The following is a 25,397-nucleotide window of genomic DNA, read 5'->3' on the forward strand; positions in this document are numbered from 1 at the left end:
TTTTATACTTATGAATTTGTAGATTTGTAATTTTTATATGTACAGATTTATATAAATTTTATAACAAAATAGAATATTTCCTCTCATATCTATATGTTTAGTACAGAAGTCTCAAGTTTTTAGATTTTTTTTATATTTCTTTAGGTATTTAAAATATTTTTTACATATTTTTAATTTCTAGGTTCTAAATTTTGTGGAAAAAAATTATAGATTTAATTGAGTTAACAAAACTATTTCTAATAATCCTCAAAAATTTTCTTAATTTTAATTTTTTCTATACTTCTAAATATTGTATATATTACCTTTATGTACCTCAAGTGTGTTAAATTTATATAAGAGCTTGATATTTTAAATATGTATAATAAATTGATTGATTTATTATTTGTTTCTTCGGCAAATAATATATTATTATACAATATATAATTATGTAAATGATTTATTTCTTTGGCTGCCAATTTTAATTATTAATATTTTTTATGATATTGTAGTAACAAGAACTGTTTATGGATTATATAGATTGAATGTATTAGACAAATTTTATATACAGATTTAAGATAATGTTTTAGGTGAAGGTATATCAAAGATTTTTAATTTCGTTTTACAGTCTTTATAGATGTTTTTTTTATATATGACGGAATATTTTTTTTCATATTTATAATAACCATATTATTACCATTTATTACATATTAAATAAGTTAAGATTATTTATATTTAGCTTCTTCAATTATAATAGTATTTTATTTCTTTGGATGGCAATTTTTCTTTATTTATTTTTTTTATAATTTTTAGTAACCTGAACTTTTTGTAGATTGCATAAATTGAATGGATTAGAAAAAATTTATAAATAGATTTAAACTTAAGGCGGATATCTCAAAGATTTTAATTTTCGTTTAGCAGATTGTTTTTTTTAATTGCTTTTATATATTTTACAAATTTAATAAATTTTATTTCATATTCGATTAATTGAATAGATTTCTTTATTTCATATTTGTAATAACCATTTGTAGTATATCTCATTTATTATATATTAAATTTGTTAAGACTCATTACAGTTTTAAACAAGTTTAGTTAATTTCTTAAACTGTAAACGATTTATTTCTTTGGGTGACAATTTTAATTTATTTATATTTTTTATGATTTTGTAGTAACCAAAACTTTTATGGATTGTATAGATTGAATGTATTAGACAAATTTTATATAAATGCATTTAATTTCGATTTGCAGATTGATTTTTTTCTTATTTTTTTAAATATTTTACAGATTTAATAAATTTTATTTCATATTTGATTGACTGAATAGATTTTTTTTATTTCATATTTATAATAACGATTTTTAGTTCTTATTTATTATATATCAGATTTGTTAAAATTCTCTATATTTTTAGACATCTAAATTTTATTTAGTTTATTCAACTGTAAAATGATTTAAATGATTCAAATATTCAAGGTCATTATCTCATTCCATCAAATAATATTAGTTCACATTTTTCACTACATTCCCACCGTATAATATGCAACAACGAAACACATACATACAAACGAAAAACGAATCGTTCACTCCTGAACGTGAATCGTTCGCGGTCCGACCCTGCGGTACCGCAATCTCCGACAAAGCCAGTCGGTTAGGTCAGGCACGACGAACCTCTCTTGCGTCGCCACGGCAAAATAAATCCACGTGTTCCGATATTCAGGTGTGCCTCCACTTCGGTGCCCTACCGTCCGCGTGTGCGTTTCTGTGCCACAATCCATGCAGTATTATTTTCGGTACGTACCCAATCATCTTGTTCACGTGCGCTGTGCATCCCCTGCGTCCGTTTCCGCACTGAACTCGCGAGTCGCGACTCCCAAATGTAAAGGTGAAAGGTTAGTTTTTCGAGGCGGTTTCGGTGGATGTTGCCGTTGAAAATCGCGACGGCTTTTGTAGATAACCGTAGACTGGCGTTGTGAAAGTCTTTTCGGTTCTTCGGATGCGGTCAAATTGTCGGCGACGCACTCGCATTTCAGCCGCGCTCGAATTTAATTGGAACGTTGCTTTCTATTTTGTTGCACGGCACGTTGATCCTGGATTTTTCATTATTATATCACACTGTTTGGACATTTGTTTCAAGTTTACATCCAATTTTTCAATTTGAGGCGCGGTTAAATATGTTCGATGCTCGATAAAGATGGAAACTTGATTTTCGCACGTTTGAGTTATTAGAAAACATTCAGTTAAAAAAAATTATATTATATTATTATATTATTGGAACAAATAAATAAATTAGAATTATGTAGTGTACGCTAAATAGTTTGGAACTCTTTAACAATTTTCAAAGTTTATTGAACCCTGATTATTTAATATATACATGGAACATGTTTTATACAAATTCAAATATTTCTAATTTAATTGTAATACCTACAGTGTGGCCTATTTAAGATCGAAACATTCCTATTATAATTCAATTAACAAAGAGTTTAAAAGATTTCTCTATAACCTGGTAGTTATCAATTATATCGTTTTTATAGTCACAAAAATAAGAAATTGATTATGATTATTTATAAAAAACTATGATATTTCATTTCGTATTTTTCAAAATTAATAAATTTGAGTCAGAACTAAAATTCACACGTTTCTAATGAATCATTGAACAAAATGCAAAATTAGTTATCTCAGTTGGTTTAATTGCAACTAGACGCACAAATTTATATACATAAACATTTTTGAAGATATTTTAACGAGCACTAAACTGATTATGAAAATGTATCCATTTTTACATTTTATTCAATGATTTACTTAGATTAGTTGAGATGAATACATAATTTTTTAGGAATAATGCAATTTTTAATTTTGTCACAGGCGTATTAAAATGTGCTATTTTTCATGAAATTTAATTTATAGCCATTGTTTTAAACTAAGTAACTTATTATAAAAAATATGTAATTAATTCGCCTTATTTTCTACATCGTTTAAGATATAATTCATTTAAATCGAATTTTCAATAAAAAAGTTTCGACTTGTGAAATTAAAATTATATAATAATTATATTAAATATATTATAATAATATATTTATTTGTATAGGTTGGGTTAAGTTAAATTATTTCAATCATTAATCATCTATTAGTTTGGATAAAATCGTAGTCTATAAAAATAGACAGTAAATTATGAATCATTGTAAACTGTTGATATATTTTATTATAGAGCGATTATTTCTAAATAATAAATATGACGCTAGCTACGCATACACTTTAGATAATAGACTAGCCAAATGCAAATTTGATATATTCAGTGACATTATAACCCAAAAAACCACGATAAAAATTTGTATTCGGTTTCCGAGATTGATTACGAAGTCGTAAATAATCCGTGGAAATAATGTGTTCATGGAAATGGTCAATATTTAAGAATTGTGCAAAAATAAGTTTAACCAAGGCCGAAATTTATCAAATTCAAATGAATGCCAAATAAACCATGTAACAAAACACATGTTCTAGTCGAAATTTTTCATAGTGAATAATTGGTTAGTTACGGCAATTAACCAATTTGTGGTACGAGACGTTGACATAGACAATGATCGTGCTCATTTTTGACCCATGTTCCAGTGTAACCGCTTGAGGCTCGAAATCAGCCTTCCGAACTCATCATGACGATCACATCACTCAATGTTGTCGATGGAACAGTTGGAAGAAAAAGAATGTAAGTACTGAATTTTAATTTTTACTTTATTACGTTAATTTACAAAATTTAAATTTTCTGGATATGCCGTACAGTAAACATTCATGTTATTTTAAAATATGTCTTAAAACTGTGACGGAACAAAGTATTAACAGGAAGCGCAATTATGACAAATAAAGTTGTTACCAAAAACAGGAATATAGAAGTTTATTGTATGTAAACAAATCTGACATTTGAAATGGGTTTGTTAGTGTATTTTATTAAATTTATTACTTTGTTTTGATACTAAAAAGTCATTTTCATAAATGTGTTACATACTAATAAGTATAATTGATTTATATTATACATTACCCTATTACTTTCTTTCTATTACATGGAAACTTTCTAAAAAAGAAACGTAGTACATATATATTCTAGATACTTCTGGTAGTTAATACGATTAGCACAAAACAAAGTATCAATTAACGATATCTTTTAATAGTACTACTTCCTTAATCCGCCACGTAACAATTTTACAATAAAAATTCGCAAAGCTAAATAATAAAAATAGGACTTTCCATACCGTTGAACAGCATAATAATTTGCGTAATTGCTTGAAACCACTGTTTAATAAAACATTTTTAAAAAACAACTTGGACAGATTTATCACCTTATCGAGAAAATTGTTATCTAAAGATTATGTAAAAATTATGCCTACACTGTAAAAATATGTAGAACAGTGAGGTGAACTAATTCATTGAGAGTACTGAAAGGCACATAAGTAACTTCGATTTCTTTATTATCGTTTCTGAAAGACAAACAAGATATTTATAGTTACCTAGACAATCAATTGAATTCCTACAACTCATCACTTGACAATTTCAGCGATAACAAGAAAAATAATTGTGCAATAATTAAATGCAATAGTCCAACTGTATAATAAAGTGCACGTGAACCGATTGGAAATTCGCTAAGTACTGGTTTTTACGTTTGACCCAAACTGGTGTTAATTAGCAAATTGCTGACAAGCAATTCTTTTTAACCATCAGTTAGTCGCATTTGTATCAGAATTACAAAAAATGTGTGAACAAGACTACGTTTTGCCAAAATCCAACGGAAATCGCAAAAGAATTTACAAATACGTTTTCAACGACTCGCACAAATCTTATTCAAGGTACGTATTTTAAAATTTTTCATCCCCGCGCTTACTGGATCATGCGCACGAACCCCGCATCGATCGCAACCCCGTTGACATTAGCCCTACGGAAGCCGGTCACGATGTAACCACCGCGATATCCCGATCTCGATCATGTTAATCGCGTCCGTTTCGCAATGGTCGACCAAAAATTATTGGTGAATCCCCCTGTAGTGCGCGGTTTGACGCGACGTCGTTGCAGGACCGCCGTCATGCAGGAGGAACCGGACGACACCGGTTTCTTGATAGTCGACCATCGGATAAAGGATCTCTTCCTGTGAGTTGGGCGGTTTTTCACAATCGGGTGATGTAATTTGTTTAAATTTTTAAGCAAAAGCACGTGCTCACGACAGGACACTCCCCTGCGGTCGTCGGTAGTTTGGCTATTCTTCTGTAGATGGAGTCGGTGTTGCGGATGATTATTTTTTCATGTTTCATTATTCATGGGTTTACTACCTCCACTGTGTTTCTATTTTAAATAATAACGGTTTTATTTATTTATATTTTGTGTAGTCTGCACAACAACTAGACGTTTCATCACCGCAATAAACATGTTCTATTGGTAAATTATTAACCAGTTACTTTGTAACATTATTATAAAGATTTTATTGTGTTAATTTTGAAATTATAATAGCGGACATTAATGTTTTTATAACAAAATTACGGCCTATACTTAAAATCTGTTTTTATAGTGTTTAAACTGTAAAATAAACATTAATATCTTGAAGCGTTGTACAAAAATAAGAATACAATGGAAAAAATGTACTGTAACTTACAGTTTTATGCGAACAAACGATATTTATTGGTAATAAATGGGGAACGCAATAACAATTTTATAAAAAATATTATATAAATTTTGTTCTACATTCTAACAATAGATATTATCAATGTATTGAGTGTAATAGACAAAAACACTTTAAAATCTGTTTATAAAAAATATACCCAACAAATATTAAAACTCCTTTATTTTTCATTAATACATTCAGAATTGAAAGCAATATGTAAATTTATTTAGACGTTCTGGTTACACGAATAATAATAAAATAGAACAGGTCTAAAATCGTATGCGGAAGAGATAATAATAGATATTTCTTTTTTAAATGTAGTCCAACTCGGATTTCCAGTATTCATTAGTAGCTAGCTCTTCTTTCAAAACTCAAATAACAAGACTGACTAATAAATATTATTGAGGTTGCTTCAGCTGGTAATTTCTCAATTAGCGATTTTAATTATATGATTTAGAAATTATTAATGTACAATGAAGTTTCACTTTTATTTGTTAGAATAAGATGAAATTTAATCTTATATGTGTCTGTCAAGTTCTCAATGATTTTGTCAACAAGCACTTAATTGAATGCAATTTTAATGATTATTCCAGAAATATATTATTTTCTTCATTTATATTTTAAATGATATGACTTTAGATAAAATTTTGAATGTGAAATTGTCATTAATATAAATTTATGACTCATTGTTAGTATCTGAAAGTAGAACGCAGTTCGATTCAAATATGTATTATCATAATAAAAACAATTTCAGACCTGATAAGGTATCTACCATACAGAACAGTTCGTGCTTGAACATTTATTTTTATGTACAAAACTCTAGAATCTATTAGATCAACCAAAACAAATTATCTCTCCTTTATCTTAATTAATAAAACAGATCACGTAAACAAAAATCTGTCCTTGAGCTAAAACATTACAAACCCCAAAGTAAGTACATAAGAACGGTACATCTGTCGTGATGTATAGGTCGCAAACCAGTTTTGCAAAAGTTTGATGAACCAATTCTTGTAGGAAAAAACGCTTCCTAGCAACTCGACTGGTTCTCGCATGAATGGAACCGTCAACCTTCACCTTAGATGTTAGATGAAGTAAACAAACAAAATGACAAAATGCTTGTCTTCCCACGTATTCCTTATAGATTTCCTTTTGTTTCTAGACCAGCGGTTAAGAAAAAATGGGTGCTAATCGGGGTTATAGCAATAATCATCGTGGTACTGGTAATCCTGCTAGCAACTGGGGTCATACCATCGTCTAAACCACAATCAATTTCGGATACGGAACTGAAACCCCCGAATCCAACGAAACGGTTACCACCGAGCGCTTCGAAACTGCATATCCTGGAATCGGCCACGGTTTGCGCCGACAGCATACCCTGCGCTGAGATCGGAAGGTAAGTAAATTGATTCTTGATCCTTGAGGATTTAATTGTCCGATTCGTCCGGAGGTTAAAGTCGTAACAATGAAGCGTTTCTAGCTTTAATTGATGTTATTGGACAATGTCGTTTACCCGGTCTAGATAATGAAGGTTAGAAATATCGCTTCTGTGTTTGTCGAAGAGAATTTGCTTCTAGGTGTTGGTGTTTGATTTAATGTGTCGTATGTAGAAAGTAATCAGTTCTTGTTTAGAACCGGATTGTGAATTTCACTTGCACTTAATTCCATAATATTCGGCGGTGAAGACTTGATCTTCGAATTGCACCAGAGTAGCATTGCTACCTTGTGATCTATTTACTTTTTAAGCCAGATATAGAATTAAATTGAGACGCAAAAAACGTTACGTAATAAATGCACGTAGGAAACGTGTGAAACATTTGCAGTGACCTTAAGTTTTCCAACTTATCAGTAAATAACAGCATTGGTAAATTTTACTGTTTACAACATTTTAACCGATTCAGCACCTTTTTATACGTGTCAACAAATAATTGCAGCAAAACAAGTGCAAAAACACGATCATCAATAAATAATCCTGTTGATGTAATTTATTGAATTTGAAATTTTTATATTTGTTAATACTAAGTTTTACTGTTTTCCTGATATGCGATATTAAAATCGTAAAGATCTATCCTCAGTTGGCCTTCAAGAGTATTTGTAAACATCCTTGTAAAAATAAACACCGATAGCAGATGAAAATATTATCTAATAGTAAATTACCTACTTACTAATCTTAAACAAAAATTAAATATTTCATTGGTGTCACGAAGTAAACATGTTTTTTGATAATTTTATAGATTTAAAGACTTAAAACTATATTCGACAAATAAAGAGCTTTATAGGTACGAATTATGTGAAAATATTAAATGAAAATGCGATAAAATTAGTTAAAAACAATATTTTCTCTAAAAATTTTATAACAACTCGAAAATGCTGAATTCAGTGAGTTATTTTATTTTAAGTATCCACAAATACAACTCTAAAAAACGTTTAAATATTAATTTAATTAATTATAATTTTTAAATAATGTATTATTTACTAACTAGTAATATTTTATCAAATTGAACGATAAAACAAAATTATATTTCAACCGTAATAGTAATAAATATTATTTACTTTTTAATTTAATCACAGTTTTCTTATATAATTTATTTTTTGTTTTCAACAATTTAGCATCAATATTTTAAACGAAATAAATAAAATATTTATTAAAATTTTGTATTTTTATACAGTTTTTAGTTGAAAATATAGTAAATCATGGCAAGCTGAGAAATAAAGCCATTATTTGTAAAGCCTTTGACTTCATTATCAAACAATTAACTCTCCAACATGAATAATGTATGAATCCATAAACTTTTAAACAGTAGCAACATATCGTTAGAAAATTACATTATAATCTCAAAATTATAAAAAAATACTCGCCGTAAAATTGTGATTTTGAAAAGTGTCTTCGAGACAAGTTTTGTGTTACTTTTTTGTGTGCCAGACAACGAAAACCCGATCATAATTTAAACAGTTCCCCATCTTCGCTTTTAACGTTCTAGAAGACTTGAAAACACGCATGTCCAAAGTTCCCCCGACTATAAAAGCCTCCACGCCTTCCGCAAGTGCATAGTCGATCTATTCGAGTTAACGAGTTGAATTTAGTTGTGTAAACCAACATATTTGAAAAATGTCTGAGAGCCATTTCGACGAGTACGAACATTACAACTTCATGTACGACAAGCAGATTTACAGTGGACACAGCGGTAAACAGCGTACAAAGAAAGAAGTAAGCGAACACACCAACCACAACGATCCTTGTGGACACTCCAGGAAGATCCTTACCAAACTCATGAACACCGAAACAAACAAGAAGGGGAAACACTGAATGGTCCTCTTTGTTCGTGTGGCGTTCTTCCAGTTTTAAGGAAGAACTGTAGACGTTTTCGACTGTTTTTTTTAAGGACTGTGATTTTTATTACTATTAATTATTATTATTGTGCTCACCTAAACCTTCTTGTGACCAGAACACCGTCAATTGCGGTCGCAAATCCGCGACCTCGCCAAACAAGGTGACATTCGCATTTCTGTGGTATTCAGTTATTGGATAAAATATTGTTTTGTATTTAGTTAATACAGTTAATCTGTACAAAATAAATTATTATTTATAAAATGCGTTTTATTATTACTCTTTGTTCGGATATTTTCGGGCTGGCTGCTTGCAAAACTTGTTTGTAAATAGACGTGAAAGATTACGTCGTTCAAGGTTGTTTTTGTTATGTTTGCTTGAGCTATTAATATTCATTTATTGTTGTTACTTTTTAGCATCATAAATATCAGTGGGTACAGGAGTGCCTTTCTACTTTAAAATCTAAGTATAACACAATTTCCGTGTTCTAATAACACATACATTTTTGTAAATGTATATTCTGCCACAAATTACATGTAGATCTATAATTCTGGTAATGTTCCAAAATTGTCCAAACTAATTTTAAAATTGGAACCAATATTTTATATTTATTTTTAACATTCAATTTTCTGATAATCTTTATTTTCTATTGTAACACAAAATTGATATTAATATCTATAATTTATAATTATTTCCGTTGTTTATTATTAAATTTTATCTATTTCAATTATATATTTTTACATATATTTTTCAGTAAAATTAAGTATTTTTTGTTTTATGTTTGTTATTTTTCTATTCATCTATTAACATGTAATAAATCATACCTAAATTTGCTTTTGTTTCTATAATTTGTTACTAATAGTTCATATATATGATAGATTAGCGACTGTTAATCTGTCTTTTTAGTTTGATTAAAACACTAAATTCACAATAATACGCTTTATTACAACAAACGTACTTTAACCCTCGACATCTAAAGCTTGACTGCCTGGTTCTTTCTTAAGAACTGCCCCGAATATTAAATGTAAACAAATACTTCAGATTTGCTTATAAAACAAAACTAGTCTAAATAGATGTGAGCACGTCGCATCGGTCCATCGGTGAAGGTGATGACGTAAGCTAACACGGCCTTCCTGACATGTGGGGCGTCCTCGACCCTTCCACAGTTTTGCAAAGATTCACCTGACACCGGTAATCTGTAAACATTATAACAGCAGTACAAGCTCAAAATATATTCGAAGAACTAAGTCTAAACCTTATTTCATTTAACAAAATAGACTGTTATGTGGCACAGTTAACAACCACTAGAAGCTCAGAGGCGGCTCAACCATCAACAGGTCTGTTACACCCATGACTCTCAAGTGCTATCAAAAGATACCATATTCTAGCCAGGAGCTCAGAGGCGGTTCAACCACTACCAGGTCTATTACCCGCTTGTCTCACAGACCCAGAACACAACAATCTAAGCCTGCAGAGCAGGGACCTTAAAAATAGCCTGCCGAGCAGGGACCTTTAAACATAGCCTGCAAAGTAGGGACCTTAAACATAGCCTGCAAAGTAGGGACCTCAAACATAGCCTGCGACGCAGGGACCTTAAAAATAGCCTGCCGAGCAGGGACCTTAATCATAGCCTACTAAGCAGGGACCTTCACATATAGCCTGATACACAGGGACCTTAAACAGCCTACTAAGCAGGGACCTTTACACACATTCACAATCTTATTAAATAAATCTATATCCATCATACCTTATAGAATTTCTGTATCTGGCCAGGTTCGTAACTGTTCATGCGCTGCTATTGTAGTTCTACCTCGGCTGCCAATCCTTCGGAGTGCGTACCTCTCATTAGGTAAACAATGCGTTACCTCAAAGGGTCCGTGATACTTTGGTTTCAACTTTCCTCTATTCGACAGCTAACAGCGACATCTAATCCTAACGAACTTGCTTCTGTATGTAGTTCGGTTGACAATTCCAGATCAAAAATGTTCAAAATCGGATAAGAAGTCAATCGTTTCACTAAATCCAATCGCACATTTTCACATTCACTTGTCCACTCAAAAGTTTTTCCCTTACGTAACAGTGCAGATATCGGTGCTGTCAAAGTTGCAAAGTTTTTCACGAAACGTCTAAAGTATCCAGCCAGTCCTAATAATTGACGAACACCTTTTACATCTTTAGGAGCTGATGTTTGAGCGAGCGCGTCAACTTTTCGCGAACTAGGTTTTACCGTACCGTTTTCGATCACAACACCCAAATATTCCACAGATGTTTGGAAAAAGTTACATTTTTTTATGTTTAAAACAAATCCGGCCTTCGAAAGGGCGTCAATGACCTTTCTTAAGTTCTTAAGACCTTCTTGAATGGTTCGAGAGGGGCACAACACATCATCAACGTAAACAAACGCAATATCGTCTTTAAGTGGTCCAAGGGCTTTATCGATGGCACTTTGATAACACGATGGGGAGTTTATAAAACCAAACGGCATTCGATTGTACTCGTAAAGTCCATCTGGTGTCACAAAAGCAGTTATATGTTTTGAATTCTCTTCTATTTCAACTTAGTGAAATCCCGATTTCATATCAAGAGTACAAAAATATACAGCTTTGGCAAGGGCGTCAATCTGATCTTGTATCCGTGGTATAGGATAATTATTACGTAATATTTTTTTATTTACGTCACGATAATCTACACATAATCTTGTGTCTCCGTTTTTCTTTTTGACAAGGACTATTGGGCTTGCATAAGGAGATTCACTTTGTCGTATTATTCCACTCTCAATTTGTTCTTTTATTATTTGTTTCACTTGTAATCTTTCGCCATATGACAAATGACGGGGTTTATAGGCCACTGGCTGTAGATCACGTAATGTTATTCTTAACTTGTTTGTTGTTACTGCGGCCGGTGTTTGACTTATTCCATTTTGGATTATTGTTTTTATTTCCTTAATAACCCACTCGTCCAGTCCTGACAAATTTAAGTCATTTTCTTCAAACGCGTATATAGCACAAATTCGTTGCCTATCACTATGATCATATACAATGTCTACACTGTTTGCATTAAATTCAATTTTAATACCTGGTCGTTTTAAAACATCAAGTCCAATTAAAGCGTCAACATCACATCCCGGAATTGATCCATCTGGCACAATTAGAAAATCAATTTCTAATGTCATGGTTGGTGTACACATCACAACACTACTGCGACCCAGAGGCTTCATAACACAATTTCCTACACCAGACAGTATTTGGCAATCCGGTTGAATTTGCGAGTCTAAGGCTTTCGCTATTTTTTCGTGAAGTATTGAGACATCTGCACCTGTGTCTACTAAGTATGCTATTGAACTGATCATGGAATTGTTAGTAACCGTAGCTGATGGAAATGAACGGATAAAACGAGTGTTTTTTGCCAGGAGCACTCGTTTTGATGCCTCATGTCATTGTTTTTTACTATAGCATGTATCTTCTGAATGGCCATTCATTCTACAGATGTTACAAAACTTATTTGCTGAGGTGTTGTTGCCAGACGAAAAATTTCTTTGATGTACTCCAGAAGGACCCGGCTGTACCTTTTCCGACATATTCTGTACTTTTTCCGCATTTTTGCAATCCACTGCTTTATGTCCATAGCGTTGACATCTTCTGCAGTTTCCTTGAAACGAACGCTGATCACGAAAGCTATACGGTCGTTTTCGTGACAATTCACGCTCTCGCACACCAGCGTTCAATTTATTCGCATCACAGGTAGCCAACAGTTTTAATAGTTCAGAATCACATGTAGGAGCTAGCAAGGAGATTCGATTTTTCACTTCTGTGTTTTGAATATCGTATTCAACAAGACTTAACACAACATTCCATGGAAAGTCTGAATAAAATCTTCTAATTGCTGTTAATTTGGCGTTACCGTATTCTACTAGTGAATCAAAACTTGAACTCTTAATTGCTAAACAATTTCTGATACGAGTAGCAGGAGTACCTAACTCAGGAAACGCAATTTCAAAATCTCGTCGAAAAGAAGCCCAATCTCTAATAATAGGTTTCCAATGTTGATAAAAGCGTGCTGCACGTCCTCGTAAAGCATGACCAGCTTTTAAAACAATAAGAGTATCGGATATTTCCAGCTCCTGTTGGATCCTAGTAACATCATCCATCCACTCAACCATAGTAAACGGTGTATCATCTGGGTCAAAACTTGCAAGTCGAAACTGCGCCGCCGCGGCACTTACACCTTCTGATACTGAAGCGGAAACAGGTTGCGTCTGCGCAGTCACCCTCAATGTTGCTTGAGTAGTTTGGGCGTTGGCCATTGTCGACAAAATTTCCATGATTTGTTTTTGGAAACTGTTGTTATTTTCTTGCTGCATTTTAAATAACAACGCCATATTATTGTCCGTCTCCGATACACTTTCGGTAATGTTCACAACGTTCGGACTCACTGCGCGGTCGCGTTTTTCACTATTGTCTGCCATTGTTCGTTCACAAAGAAACACAAAAAAAAATTTATTTTTTTTTTAGGTCCTTTCTTCCGGAAATAATTCACGAGAAGATATCCCACTTCTGATGATAGATTAGCGACTGTTAATCTGTCTTTTTAGTTTGATTAAAACACTAAATTCACAATAATACGCTTTATTACAACAAACGTACTTTAACCCTCGACATCTAAAGCTTGACTGCCTGGTTCTTTCTTAAGAACTGCCCCGAATATTAAATGTAAACAAATACTTCAGATTTGCTTATAAAACAAAACTAGTCTAAATAGATGTGAGCACGTCGCATCGGTCCATCGGTGAAGGTGATGACGTAAGCTAACATATATTTATATAGGCGACACTACATTAGTTGAAACTTTACCACCTTCCCTACAATTTTTGAAATACATAACAATTAAAATTTTTTGATTATTTTTATAAATAACACAAGTGTTAAATTTTTAGTAATATCTTCAAACAGAATGGTTCGGCTATGGATGCGACCATCGCAACATTATTCTGCAACGGAATGGTGACAATGCAGAGCATGGGATTGGGTGGTGGTTTCCTGATGACTATTTACACTAGAGAAGATAAAAAAGCCTACTCCCTGAACGCTAGAGAAAAAGCCCCAATGTTCGCAAAAAACGAGGATTACAACGATGATCCAAAGAAATCTCAAACTGGTTTGTCCGTCATTTTTCCTCGTATTATAATTTGAGTAATGCTAGTGTTTAGGTCCGTTATCCATTGGCGTCCCTGGCGAGTTACGAGGTTATTGGGAGGCGCACAAGAGATTCGGAAAGTTATCCTGGAAACAAGTCGTACAGCCAACGGTGGATCTTTGTCTAAAAGGATACAACATGACGGCGCATCAACATAACACTTTGGTTAACAATAAGTTGGCCGGCAATAATCCCATTATCAGGTAACTAATCCTTTAGTTATAATAAGCCTTGGTATATTCTTATTTTTTCAGAGAGTGGCTGTTCAACGAAGATGGAACAATGAAAAAAATCGGTGACACGATATCACCCAAAAAACTATGTGAGACGTATAAAATTATAGCTGAAACCGATGGCAATGCTCTTTATAATGGCTCCTTATCCAAAGGTTTCCTACAAGATTTACAAGAAGCTGGAAGCAAAATAGTCGAAGAAGATCTTTATGATTACGAGTAAGTGTACATACATAACAACATAGGCAACCAACAGTGATTCATTTTAGACCTGAATGGCAAACTCCCATAAACGTAGAATTGCGCAACGGGGATACTCTGTATTCGGCACCACCACCAGGTTCTGGATTGTTGTTAGCCTTTATTCTGAAAATTCTCGACGGATATAACTTTAATCAAACAAGCATTGACGAATTGGACAACCGCATCCTTACATATCACCGGATAATTGAAGCCTTTAAATATGCATATGCCAAAAGGACTGAACTTGGTGACATGAGTTTCGTAAACGTCACAGAGGTAAGAGCTATTTAAACTTTAAAACTTAAACTGAAAATGTATTGTTTTAGTTGATACACAATTTGACTTCTACTGAATATGCGGACAGTATTAGAATGAAAATTAAGGACAACTTTACTTCAGACGACCCAAAATACTATGGAGCTATCTATTATCAAAAGGAAGATCATGGTACTTCCCACATGTCTGTTATAGCACCAAATGGTGATGCTGTATCTGTCACGAGCTCTGTTAATATTTAGTAAGTTTTAAAATAATTGTGTAAAAATGTCTTCATTCCTGTTGGATGTTTCAGTTACGGTTCTGGTATAGTTTCCAACCATACAGGAATAATTTACAATAGTGTGATGGACGACTTTTCATTTCCTAACATTACAAACTACTTTGGATTACCCGGTTCTCCCAATAACGCGATGAAACCAGGAAAGGCCCCGCTGTCCTCCATGACGCCTTCAATTTTAGTAAGGCAAAATGGTGATGTTAGATTAGTTGTTGGAGCTTCAGGTGGCACAAAAATTACAACAGCCATAGCTCAGGTAATTACTATAATTTTTAACGACGTCAAATATGCAGTTTTTGGTTTGTAGGTAATAATGAGAACATTGTGGTTTGGAGAGAACATAAAAGAAGCGGTTGATGCGCCCAGATTACATCATCAAGTGTTTCCAAAAGAAGGATCATATGAATATGGATTTTTGCAACAAGAAATAGAAGGATTGCAGAAGATTGGACATCATTTGAAACGAGAACCGTTTAGCTCAATCGTCTGTGGACTTTTAAAGGATAAAAAAATAACTGGAAATGCAGATCATCGAAAGGGCGGTGAAGTTTTTGGCATATAGATAATTAAATAGTAATTAATGAAGATTGTATATACGCAAAATGTTTTATAAAATAAAAGTCACGGTATGCTATTGTCGTATACATAAATGTTCATGCGTATTTTGGGCAAACGTTTTTGTTACCTAATTGTGTCATATTACTATTGTAAGATATTTTTACATAGAATAAAATTTTATTTATGTCCACTTCGTGTTGTTTTCATAATTTAGAAAAACAACCAAGAATTTGCTGTTGTGTTAGTGAGACTGTTGTTAAGAATCCTTTATTTAAAGGAAATTGAAGTAATCCCTAAGGATAGTTCATGGCCGAAACTATTCGTTGGAAATAAACGACTAATTAGAGAAGAAGTATCTTTTGAACACCAAAAATAAGTTAGTTAAAAAATTTCTTTATTCAAAAATATCTTTACATAATTAATACAAAAATCAGTGGTTTAGAACATAAATATACTAGATACATTTATTCTTAACGAAAACGGAGATCACATTTTTCTACTTAAAATAAATATTTACACTTAAAAATCTTCTGCATTAAAAAATGCATATTGTCATCGATTACAAAACGGAGAAAATAAATACACGGGGCATTATACCAAAAATTAACATAACTATAAAATAGTGGTCAACATTTCAACGAAAAATTTAATATCTATAATGTGAAATGTTTATACCTCACAAGTAAATACCTAAAATTAAAATAAAATCACCAAGTATCTACAACTGTTCCCTTTATAGATTTAAATAAAATTTGAATATCATTTTAACTTAATCAGTTCTCTTAACAAATAAACCAAAAGAAAAATCACATTGTTAAAGAATTTGTCTTTAAAAGCTAACTACAATCTAGTACTGATGTCGATCAGAGTCTTCTTCTAACATTTCCCTACTAGTTTGAAGTTGTACAGGTATATTTTTTTTGTTGCATTTGACGATACCTTCCAGAATCTCATCGAAAGTTAAAACAGCTTTGTCATCGGAAACAACCAAATCGGCATCCGAACTCGATGAAATAAGATTCAAGTTTTCTTCATTTAATGACGTGGCCTCACATCCCATTTTTTCAACATCGTACATGCACACTTCAACGTAGTCCTTTTCATTAATATCGTCAATATCTTCCTTTTCGTTATCGTCATTCTTTTGCGACTTCCTTTTTTTCACATACGTCTTCTCCACCTTTAAACCCATTTGTTCCAGCCTAATAATCGCCGATTTCTCGAAATAGTCCATGTTAACTACATGAGTCTGCAACGAATGATTCTCATCCTTTACCAAGTTCTTCACGTTGAAACGTATGTTTGCTAATGTTCTGTTTGCTGCTTCTTCTGCTGCTATTTCCCCTTTACAAGAGATTAATTTTGGGTCGCAAGAATCTCTTATTACATGGTAGAAAACAGCCATGTACTCAGCACAAGGTTGTAATTGTTTCCACGTCAAGCCTGAGGCTGACAGAGCAGCTTTTTTGCCATACATAAAATACATTGCGGCAGCAGCTAACGTGCTGTAACTAAATTTCAAAAATCCCGGATCTAAAGAGAACATATCTAATAACTGTGATGCTCTAGTAAATTGATATCCTGAATACTGTGGAAATAGGAACTGTTTGTTGATGTCTATGTGTAATTTTTGCCTTGTAACATTGGGGGCTTGGAAATGTATTTGCATGTAAAGGTTCAGCCAATCACTAGGTGTCATTATGTTCAAATCCCATCCTAAGCTGTTCAAAATTAACAGTTCACAAGCTAAAATTTCTTCTGGACTGCACGCTCCGTCGCACACATACGAGAATTCAGTTAGTTTTGGCGGGTAGATCTCCTCTAGTTTAGAAGCCAAGAACAAACAAGTAACCCCAACTAACTGGAGTTGGTTCTTAGGAACGTCCGGTCGGATTGACAAGAACCGATCGAAATAATCGACACTTAAATAATAGGTGACCCTCCGCAGATGGTAAACCTCGCAGACCTCCATAACCCAGTCGAGAAGAATCGCTCTCATGCGCGGCATGAAATTGGAGAAGTCTTCAAACAACCTAGGATTGCGTAGATTCAACGACGCCTCTTCCTTGTACACCATAAACAGCCACACCTCTTTACTATCTGCCCAGTTCATCAAAGGCAAAGGCGCCCTGCGAGTCTTCTGCGGAGACACGAAGTCATTTTGTCTGGTGCTCTTCCTTTTGCTGCTCCTACTGACCGAAGCTCTCGTCCGCGAGTGTGGCGTTTTCTGTTCCGTGATTTTTGACGGTCCAGGCTCATCTTTGTCTTCCATGTCTTGCGATTCCAACGTGAACTCCTTCTGCTCCCCCTCGTCCTTCTTCTTCTCCTGGATCGACTTGTCGCGGAACTTCGTGTTCGCCATCACTTCCTCACCGAATTTAAAACCCCAAACTGTTTGTTTCGTGTGCATCTTAAGCAACTCCTGGAATGACATCTTGTTCGTGTCGCCGTATTCGCTGTCCATGTATTGGTTTCCATCTTTGTTTCTCGACGAATCTTCGCATTCCTGCTTATGTTCGCTCATTTTTGCGATTTTGAAGAATAAATTAATTGGGGGTGTAATCAGTCTTTTCGTTGCTGTACAGCGAGTCTTATCTGAAATAAGAATGTAGATTAGTTTGACGTGTTCAGATTATTTAGGTCATTTGTTGCCTAACAGACGGTTTATGATTTATCGTTCGATTTATATGACATTTTAAAATTAGTTAAATAAATAATAGATTAATTTTTAATTCAATTGAATATTAATAGTAATAATATTTATAATCTTAAGAAATATTAAAATAAAATTTTTACATTACATTTACAAAGCAGTGTTTTTTATATTATTTAAATGCTCCAAAACCAATAAGTTTAATACTAAGTAAATCATTATCTATTTGTAATAAATTAATTTAAAAAAAATCTGGAAACATAAATCTAGACATTTAAAACAAACGAATTAAAATTTATTTAAACTGATATTACACAAACAATGATTGACTAAAATAAATGTGTTAACTGAGCTCCCATCAAAGAAAATTATTGTTTAGTCTTGTCAATTTAAATTTATGGTTATTTCAATCATTCATATTTCATCATTCGTTGAAATTATTTATTTAAAAGTTTATACTTAATATTATTAATAATAATGGGATCTATTGAACAAATACAGTTCATAAGGTCATTGACCCAAATCTTTCAGTCTAAAAACTATTATTAATTTAAATTATGTTGTTAGATGAAATTGCAAATGTAAATAGACATTCATACTCTCAACTCCCGCTATCATTAATTTTAATAAATTGTACTTGAAGGATATAATCTAATTTGGAATGTTAAAAATATATATATATAGTACCGTTATTGAAGTTAGTTGTTTCTTCGTAGAATGTTTTGGTTTACACATTTGGTATTTCAAAGAAAAAAGATTATTAAAAGTATTAAGATTAAATTGATTTATATATATATATATATATATATATATATATATATATATATATATATATATATATATATATATATATATATATATATATATATATATATATATATATATATATTTATACATGGGTGAGCATTTATTTTATTCCGGAATATCTACTTAAATTTTTAATGGATAACTTGTCATTTTTTCTTTTAATAAATATTAAATTTAATATAATCAATCTACTAAAACAAAGAGTTTTTGAAGAGATTATTCTTAAACCGCTCTTTATATAAAGTAAATAGTCAACACCGCAGTAAAACCCAGACATTGCACTAGAAACACATTTAAATCGATGCGTAATCAATTTTTTTAATCAAGAATTTACATACACATACCTCAAAGTTTACAAAGGTTTTTTTGCCCAATACCTTGTGCAACACTAAATAAACAATTCATGTGGATTCATTTATCGTGAGTTAATATTTATACATTCTTATCATGTGTGTCCATTTAAAGCACCGCCAGGGTATTTAATAATTTAAATGGCCAATTTTAAATGTCTTCCACAATTAAAAAAATACTGTTATAACTATGTTATAGGGAGTTAATGTTTGTATTGTCTGACACAATAGATTTTACCCCCCAAACAGTGGGTGGTTCAAATTAAAAAACTCGCTTGATCTAATTATGAACTTCACATGATACAGTAAATAAGAGTAAAATAATAAATTTTAACAACAGGGATCGAAAAATTTTGTTTCGAAGCAATCTACCTGGACAAAACCAACCCTCTCCAGGTAGAAAACGTTACGTACTTGAAGCCCTCGTGTACTTCTAATATTCAAAGGAGATACGAAATTATTGCAAAATCTCAATAAAATACACCTAACAGAACGTTAATGAAGCAAAATTACACCACTTACCATTTAATTTTCTCCGATAATTCGGCCTTATCTAGACTTAACACGATGTTCAAGCAGCAGGTTAAGTCGATTTTCGTCCAAAAAACCAACGTAGAATCGAATTCAATCAATGCGTGTATTAAATAATGGTTGAGGTTAATTTTGGAACGTTCCCGTGCAAGAAACTGACACGAAACACAGGAAAAAACTGGCGCACTTCAGTCCCAATCGTCATTCGTCCCGCCACAAGTGAAGTCAATGGTTTTCATTTTACCGCTAAACCATCTGACATGTACGATACCCCGCGCAACCGGGAAGCGTGGCTAACTTCATGCTACTTGACACAACAAAAACAAACTATTAAACGGCTAAGATATTAATTAAACAAAAACGTATGTACCAAATTCTTTATAATAAGGCTTAATTATAATATTTTTTGCATAATAAAGTACAAAATATTCTAAATATATAGAAATTTAGTTAGATGTAATTTGGGTGGCCTAATACCTACAATCGTCTAACCAATGTCATTGACTTGTGAGTTACAACTTTGCCGCCAATAGACTCAAAAACAACCGCGCGAATAAAATTTCCAGAGTTGTTAATACTATATGAAGTTTTATTTTAATTATGAACATAAGTTTTTTTACTTACATGAAGGTTTTGTTGAGATTTGTACTAGCTTTTTATTGCATAATATCATATGTTTTCACAGCTGATGGTTAATAACAACGCAGAAGTTAGGCGCGCAATTTCGGTCGTTGTGGCGGGAATTGTTTTTAAATAGGCGGGAGTTGCGAAACGTCATAGACACAATAGGCGGGATATCTAGGAATTTTTACGTGGTGTTGGTAACTAGGATTTTTCTTAAATTTTACCCCCACAAATTTATTTAGAGATCTTGTATTATTTTGTTCATGTATCCAATGGCGTAAAGTGTCAGCCTTAGTAAATAAAATATCTTTTTTATGATGTTCAAATTAGGATGAAGTCAAATTTTTAGAAAAGATGGCGCTATAATCAGTAAAAAGGTAAACTAAAATAAAAAAATAAGTATTATTTTTCAAAAATATTTATTTATATGTGCGCCTCTACTACGCTTAACATGACAAAAAATCAATATAGTTACACCTACAATAATAATGTAATAATATAACAATATTCTTTATTAATAACATATGTTACGTATGTACATACATTTTATATGAAATAATTAATGTTTGTAATACCTGTAAGCAAGATTTTGAGCATATTCCTTATCAGAAGCATTACTTTTACAAACTGTTCAAAATTATGGTAAAACCAATGCGGTAACTTATGAAACGGATCAAATGTATTTATGACTGCTAAATCAGATGTTATTAAGATAAAAGATGATTTACGATTTGGTGATGCTGATTATTGGTTCAATATCAATGAAATGTTTAGTTTTTCTATGAAAGGTTTCTTCAAAATCATTACTTATTGTTGTTGTATGTGTGAAAGTAACGGTCTAAATGATCATATTCACACATATTAACTTCTGTCAACAAACTGGCCACTCCATACTAAACCCATATTTGTTATACTCCATTCAATTAAAATCATCAGATTTTAAATGAATGGTCCATAAAGCATACGGACTCAGTATGTTATCATGTTGTGCTAATTTATAATAAATTAAATTCGCCTTTTTTGTTTTTCCTGACGAAGTTCGTTCATAGCTGGAAATAATTTTTTGTTTCTCATGCTTAATAATGTAAATTTTAAATCCACATTTATAATAAGAATTTCCAAAATGAGTTAACACTACACAAGCTTTTTAAGAACATCCTTGAATTCATTCTGCAATTCGATAATACAAATTTCACCCCATTACCATTATATCTTTTTTTGATGTCAGCAAAAAGTGTGACTGGTTTACCATTCATTATATCATATAAAATATTTGAATAAGACTTTTTTCCTAAATAAAAAGGCCATGAATGTTTCTTAAACCTAAAGTTAGCAAGATCTTTGTTTAGTATAGTAGAAAAGATTTTATTAGTTCAGATTCCATATTTTGTATTTTATTTTTCACGTCACTACAGTGTGTGTTATATTTGTAGAATCAAAATGTTATAATTCATATGTTGAACTTATTTGAAATGGAAAACTGCACATAAACAATCATTTATGTTGAAATTATTATTTATTACCTTTATTCCCATTTTAATTAAATGTAATATGTTTACAGAATTGACTTCATATACATCTAATTGATCTAAAGTCTTCTTTTAATTTCTTGAAAACTTTATATCGTGTATTTGTATCAAATAACTTCATTGCATCAGCTAATATGTTACTTAGAATTTCTTTTTGAAGTTGTCTGTTTGAAACCGATCAACTGAATCCCAAGCTACTGGAATTCTTGCTGACAACAGTCCACCAGCTACTACCATCAAATTGGTCAAGAAAATTTAAAGCCGTTGCATCTATTCGAAGTGAATTCATGAATATCAATTACTAAGTAACGATTGATATTATTTTAATAATCCAGAGGTTACTGTGTACTGATGTGTACAAAAATTTTAAAAGCTCTTTATCGGCAATACTTGTATTATTTAATAAAATATTAGTTTGATATAGTATATATTTAAAAAAGGGTAAAATTGATAACTGATTTGTTATTTAATATGACAGAAATTCAGAATTTTAGAAGTCTACCATTATATACATTGAATTGTAATATTGAAACCAACAGTTAGATAACTGGCCCATAAAAAGTAAAAAGTCATATATATTGAATAAACAGTTGTGGAATTACATAGGTTTTATAGTAAATATTTTAGTAACTTCTGAATTTTCGGATTTGGTTTCATCTAACCTTTAGCATTGCCATCCCCCCTTCCACTAGTTTAGTTTTCTAAGTTTTTGTTCAACTGATTGTAATATTTTCATATCTTTTATACCATTAGGATGACTGTAAAGTAAAGTACCATCTTATCCTCCTAAACCATCAACAGTTCGAGAGGGAGATTTATAAGTTATCTTATATTTATAATTGGATGAGCATATTGTGACGTAACCCATAGAACCTGAATAGCCGCCTACACCACCATCTCTTCTATCACGACTCCTCTGCTTCGTCGCTTTGACCATCCTCCCCTTTTTCCCTTTGTCACCATTGGTACTTATGTAGAGTTCTCCCTTGAGTACACGTGCAAATCCAAATAATGCACCTCCTGATTGGCTAGGTCTTCCTGGGCGTCCGAATTTTTCATGACCTGATCACAGAGACAACTTTCCAACTAGGTGAAAATTTTATGCGTCGCATATAAACACTTGATTTTATTGATTATTTTATTGAAAAAATAAATGGCACCCAGTTTGATGGTATGACAACGTAAGATACTTCCATACACTGATTTTGTATTATCTATAATTTCATACGATTTTACTATATTTATTATATTGCATAAGGTCTTCATATTGGCTAAATGTAGCACTAATGTTACGATTAAGTTACATTAAGAAGTTGTAGCAATATTTTGGTGGTATCATCAACAGAACGGGGCACGTCAGAGTAATAATTTATAAAACAGTTTAAATTTGGATACACAAGCGAATATTTAGGTAATTTGCCATTTAAAGCAATAAAATATTGATAAACCTTTACTAGATTTTCGAGATGGACATGTAAAGATTTTATTCCGTTTTGTAAATGTAAATTTGTAGTAGTAACAAATTTTTGGATTGTTAATAATTTTGATTTCCACTTTAATAAATCGTTTATGAATCGGTCGTTTATTAAAATATTGTTGTTGTCTTTAAAATTTATTAATTTTTTAAAAAAGTTGTCTAAATTTGAAATTTTTAGTTTGGATATTTGCATGTGCTAATTTGAAATATTTAATATTTATAAATATTTAAATTATTAAATATTTCAATTTCTTTTTCAAAACTACTGTAGTAGTTCTTAATATAATTTCCAATATTTGTTACTGTTTCTGTTTATTGTTAACCTTTTTAATTGTATAATTAATATGTAATTCCAATTCTTTAATTTCCAATATTTTTAACGTCGGTTCTATTATTTTGTAATGATTTAATTTCAAAAACATATCCTCCGTCGGGTCTTTTAAATACACCAATTCTTACATAATTGTTGTCTTCTTTTGTTAATATTATAATATGCTAGTATAATCAATATATTCTTTTATTTTTTCATTAATATCGGCAGATTCTAAATTTTTTTTAAATTATTCTGGCAAACAACAATAAATTTTACAATTTCTTCCATGTAAACTTTATCCTGAACATGTTTTATTAATTTTTGTAACAATAAGGACTATACTATTTTTGAAATGATTTATATCAATAACAAAATTTGAAATGTGATGAATTAATTTTGTGACTTGTATATCACTTGATTTAGCATTAGAGTAATTGACAAAATTTAACATATTAAACATTTTTAATAAATTGGTGAAAAGAATACATTGTTCTTAACTCAGTGATTAAATCTTTTGCCTCATCAAAATTTGGACAAATATAATAAATATCCTCCTCCGTTTCCAAAATACCAGAAACATTTTTTGAATGAGAACTCTTATCTTCATTCAAACGTGATTTGTGTTTCATTATTTACCGATTCGGTCACCACCATATAATCACCAGCTATAAATTATGCGAATATCGCCGTTTCGGTTTTTTGGTTGCCTATAAGCATTATTATCCGGTTGTATAGCAGTGTTTGTCCGAAGTCTTCGTTAACCAGAAATCATTTGAAGCGCTGGAGGGTATAAATATTTTGGCCCTTAATAAAATAAATAAAACGGTAACATGGTAGAATAGTTTTTGAATGTCAATTGTCTCAAAAAATTTATTTCTGCCTGACGAAGTGTGTTACACACACCATCACAATATTTTTATTTAAATAAATAAATTTTGGATTAATTATATGATCTTAGATGTGACAATGTTTATTATAAACACGTCGATAAAGCTAGTATTAAATAACATGCTAGTAAAAATCAACTGATTCATTTGAATCAAAATTAAGTTTTAAAAAATTTCTGTGTATGGAAAATATCTCCAAACATACAAGAATTGAATTTTAAATTGAACTCTAACAATTAATCATTAAAATTAAATATATTCTGCATTAAACGATAATAACATGTGTTGCATATGTTAATTAGTAAATAAATGACTTCAGATGCATTTAAATCAGATTACAGATAAGACACAAGTGAAATAGGCAATGCAAAAAACTTTGCTGTTTGGTACATTATGTTTAATTTGAAATTAGTTACTGGAAAAATGTTTATCAAATGTTGATGTGATCAAAACTATTAGACCTAATTAATAAATAAAATTCTGATTTTAATAGAACATATTTTATTA

At 31.6% G+C, this 25,397-nt stretch overlaps 3 protein-coding genes across 4 annotated transcripts; 2 read left to right on the forward strand and 1 right to left on the reverse strand.

The window, feature by feature from the left end:
- The first annotated feature begins 1,608 nt into the window (after positions 1-1,608).
- LOC109598021 (glutathione hydrolase 1 proenzyme-like) lies at positions 1,609-15,909 on the forward strand. Of its 2 annotated transcripts, XM_049961607.1 has the most exons (10): positions 1,609-1,763; positions 3,580-3,673; positions 6,771-7,004; positions 13,870-14,090; positions 14,143-14,332; positions 14,384-14,581; positions 14,632-14,881; positions 14,932-15,122; positions 15,177-15,417; positions 15,469-15,909. In XM_049961607.1, exons 2-10 carry the CDS (start codon positions 3,621-3,623, stop codon positions 15,721-15,723), a joined length of 1,833 nt encoding a protein of 610 aa, XP_049817564.1. In that variant the 5' UTR covers positions 1,609-1,763; positions 3,580-3,620; the 3' UTR covers positions 15,724-15,909. The 2 variants fall into 2 exon arrangements, with proteins under 2 accessions (XP_049817564.1, XP_049817563.1); XM_049961606.1 differs by lacking the exons at positions 1,609-1,763; positions 3,580-3,673 and adding an exon at positions 4,939-5,103.
- On the forward strand, positions 8,660-9,200 carry LOC109606198 (uncharacterized). Its single transcript, XM_020022758.2, has one exon. It carries the CDS (start codon positions 8,718-8,720, stop codon positions 8,913-8,915), a length of 198 nt encoding a protein of 65 aa, XP_019878317.1. The 5' UTR covers positions 8,660-8,717; the 3' UTR covers positions 8,916-9,200.
- Positions 15,910-16,096: 187 nt separating the features above from the next.
- Positions 16,097-20,707, reverse strand: LOC109598037 (G1/S-specific cyclin-E1). The gene is made up of 3 exons (XM_020013846.2): positions 20,685-20,707; positions 20,052-20,364; positions 16,097-18,314 (listed from the first exon to the last, which is right to left on the reverse strand). Exon 3 carries the CDS (start codon positions 18,241-18,243, stop codon positions 16,567-16,569), a length of 1,677 nt encoding a protein of 558 aa, XP_019869405.1. The 5' UTR covers positions 18,244-18,314; positions 20,052-20,364; positions 20,685-20,707; the 3' UTR covers positions 16,097-16,566.
- Between the last annotated feature and the right edge of the window lie 4,690 nt (positions 20,708-25,397).

The sequence above is a fragment of the Aethina tumida genome, chromosome 1, assembly GCF_024364675.1.
Source record: "Aethina tumida isolate Nest 87 chromosome 1, icAetTumi1.1, whole genome shotgun sequence".
Classification (NCBI taxonomy): Eukaryota; Metazoa; Arthropoda; class Insecta; order Coleoptera; family Nitidulidae; genus Aethina; species Aethina tumida.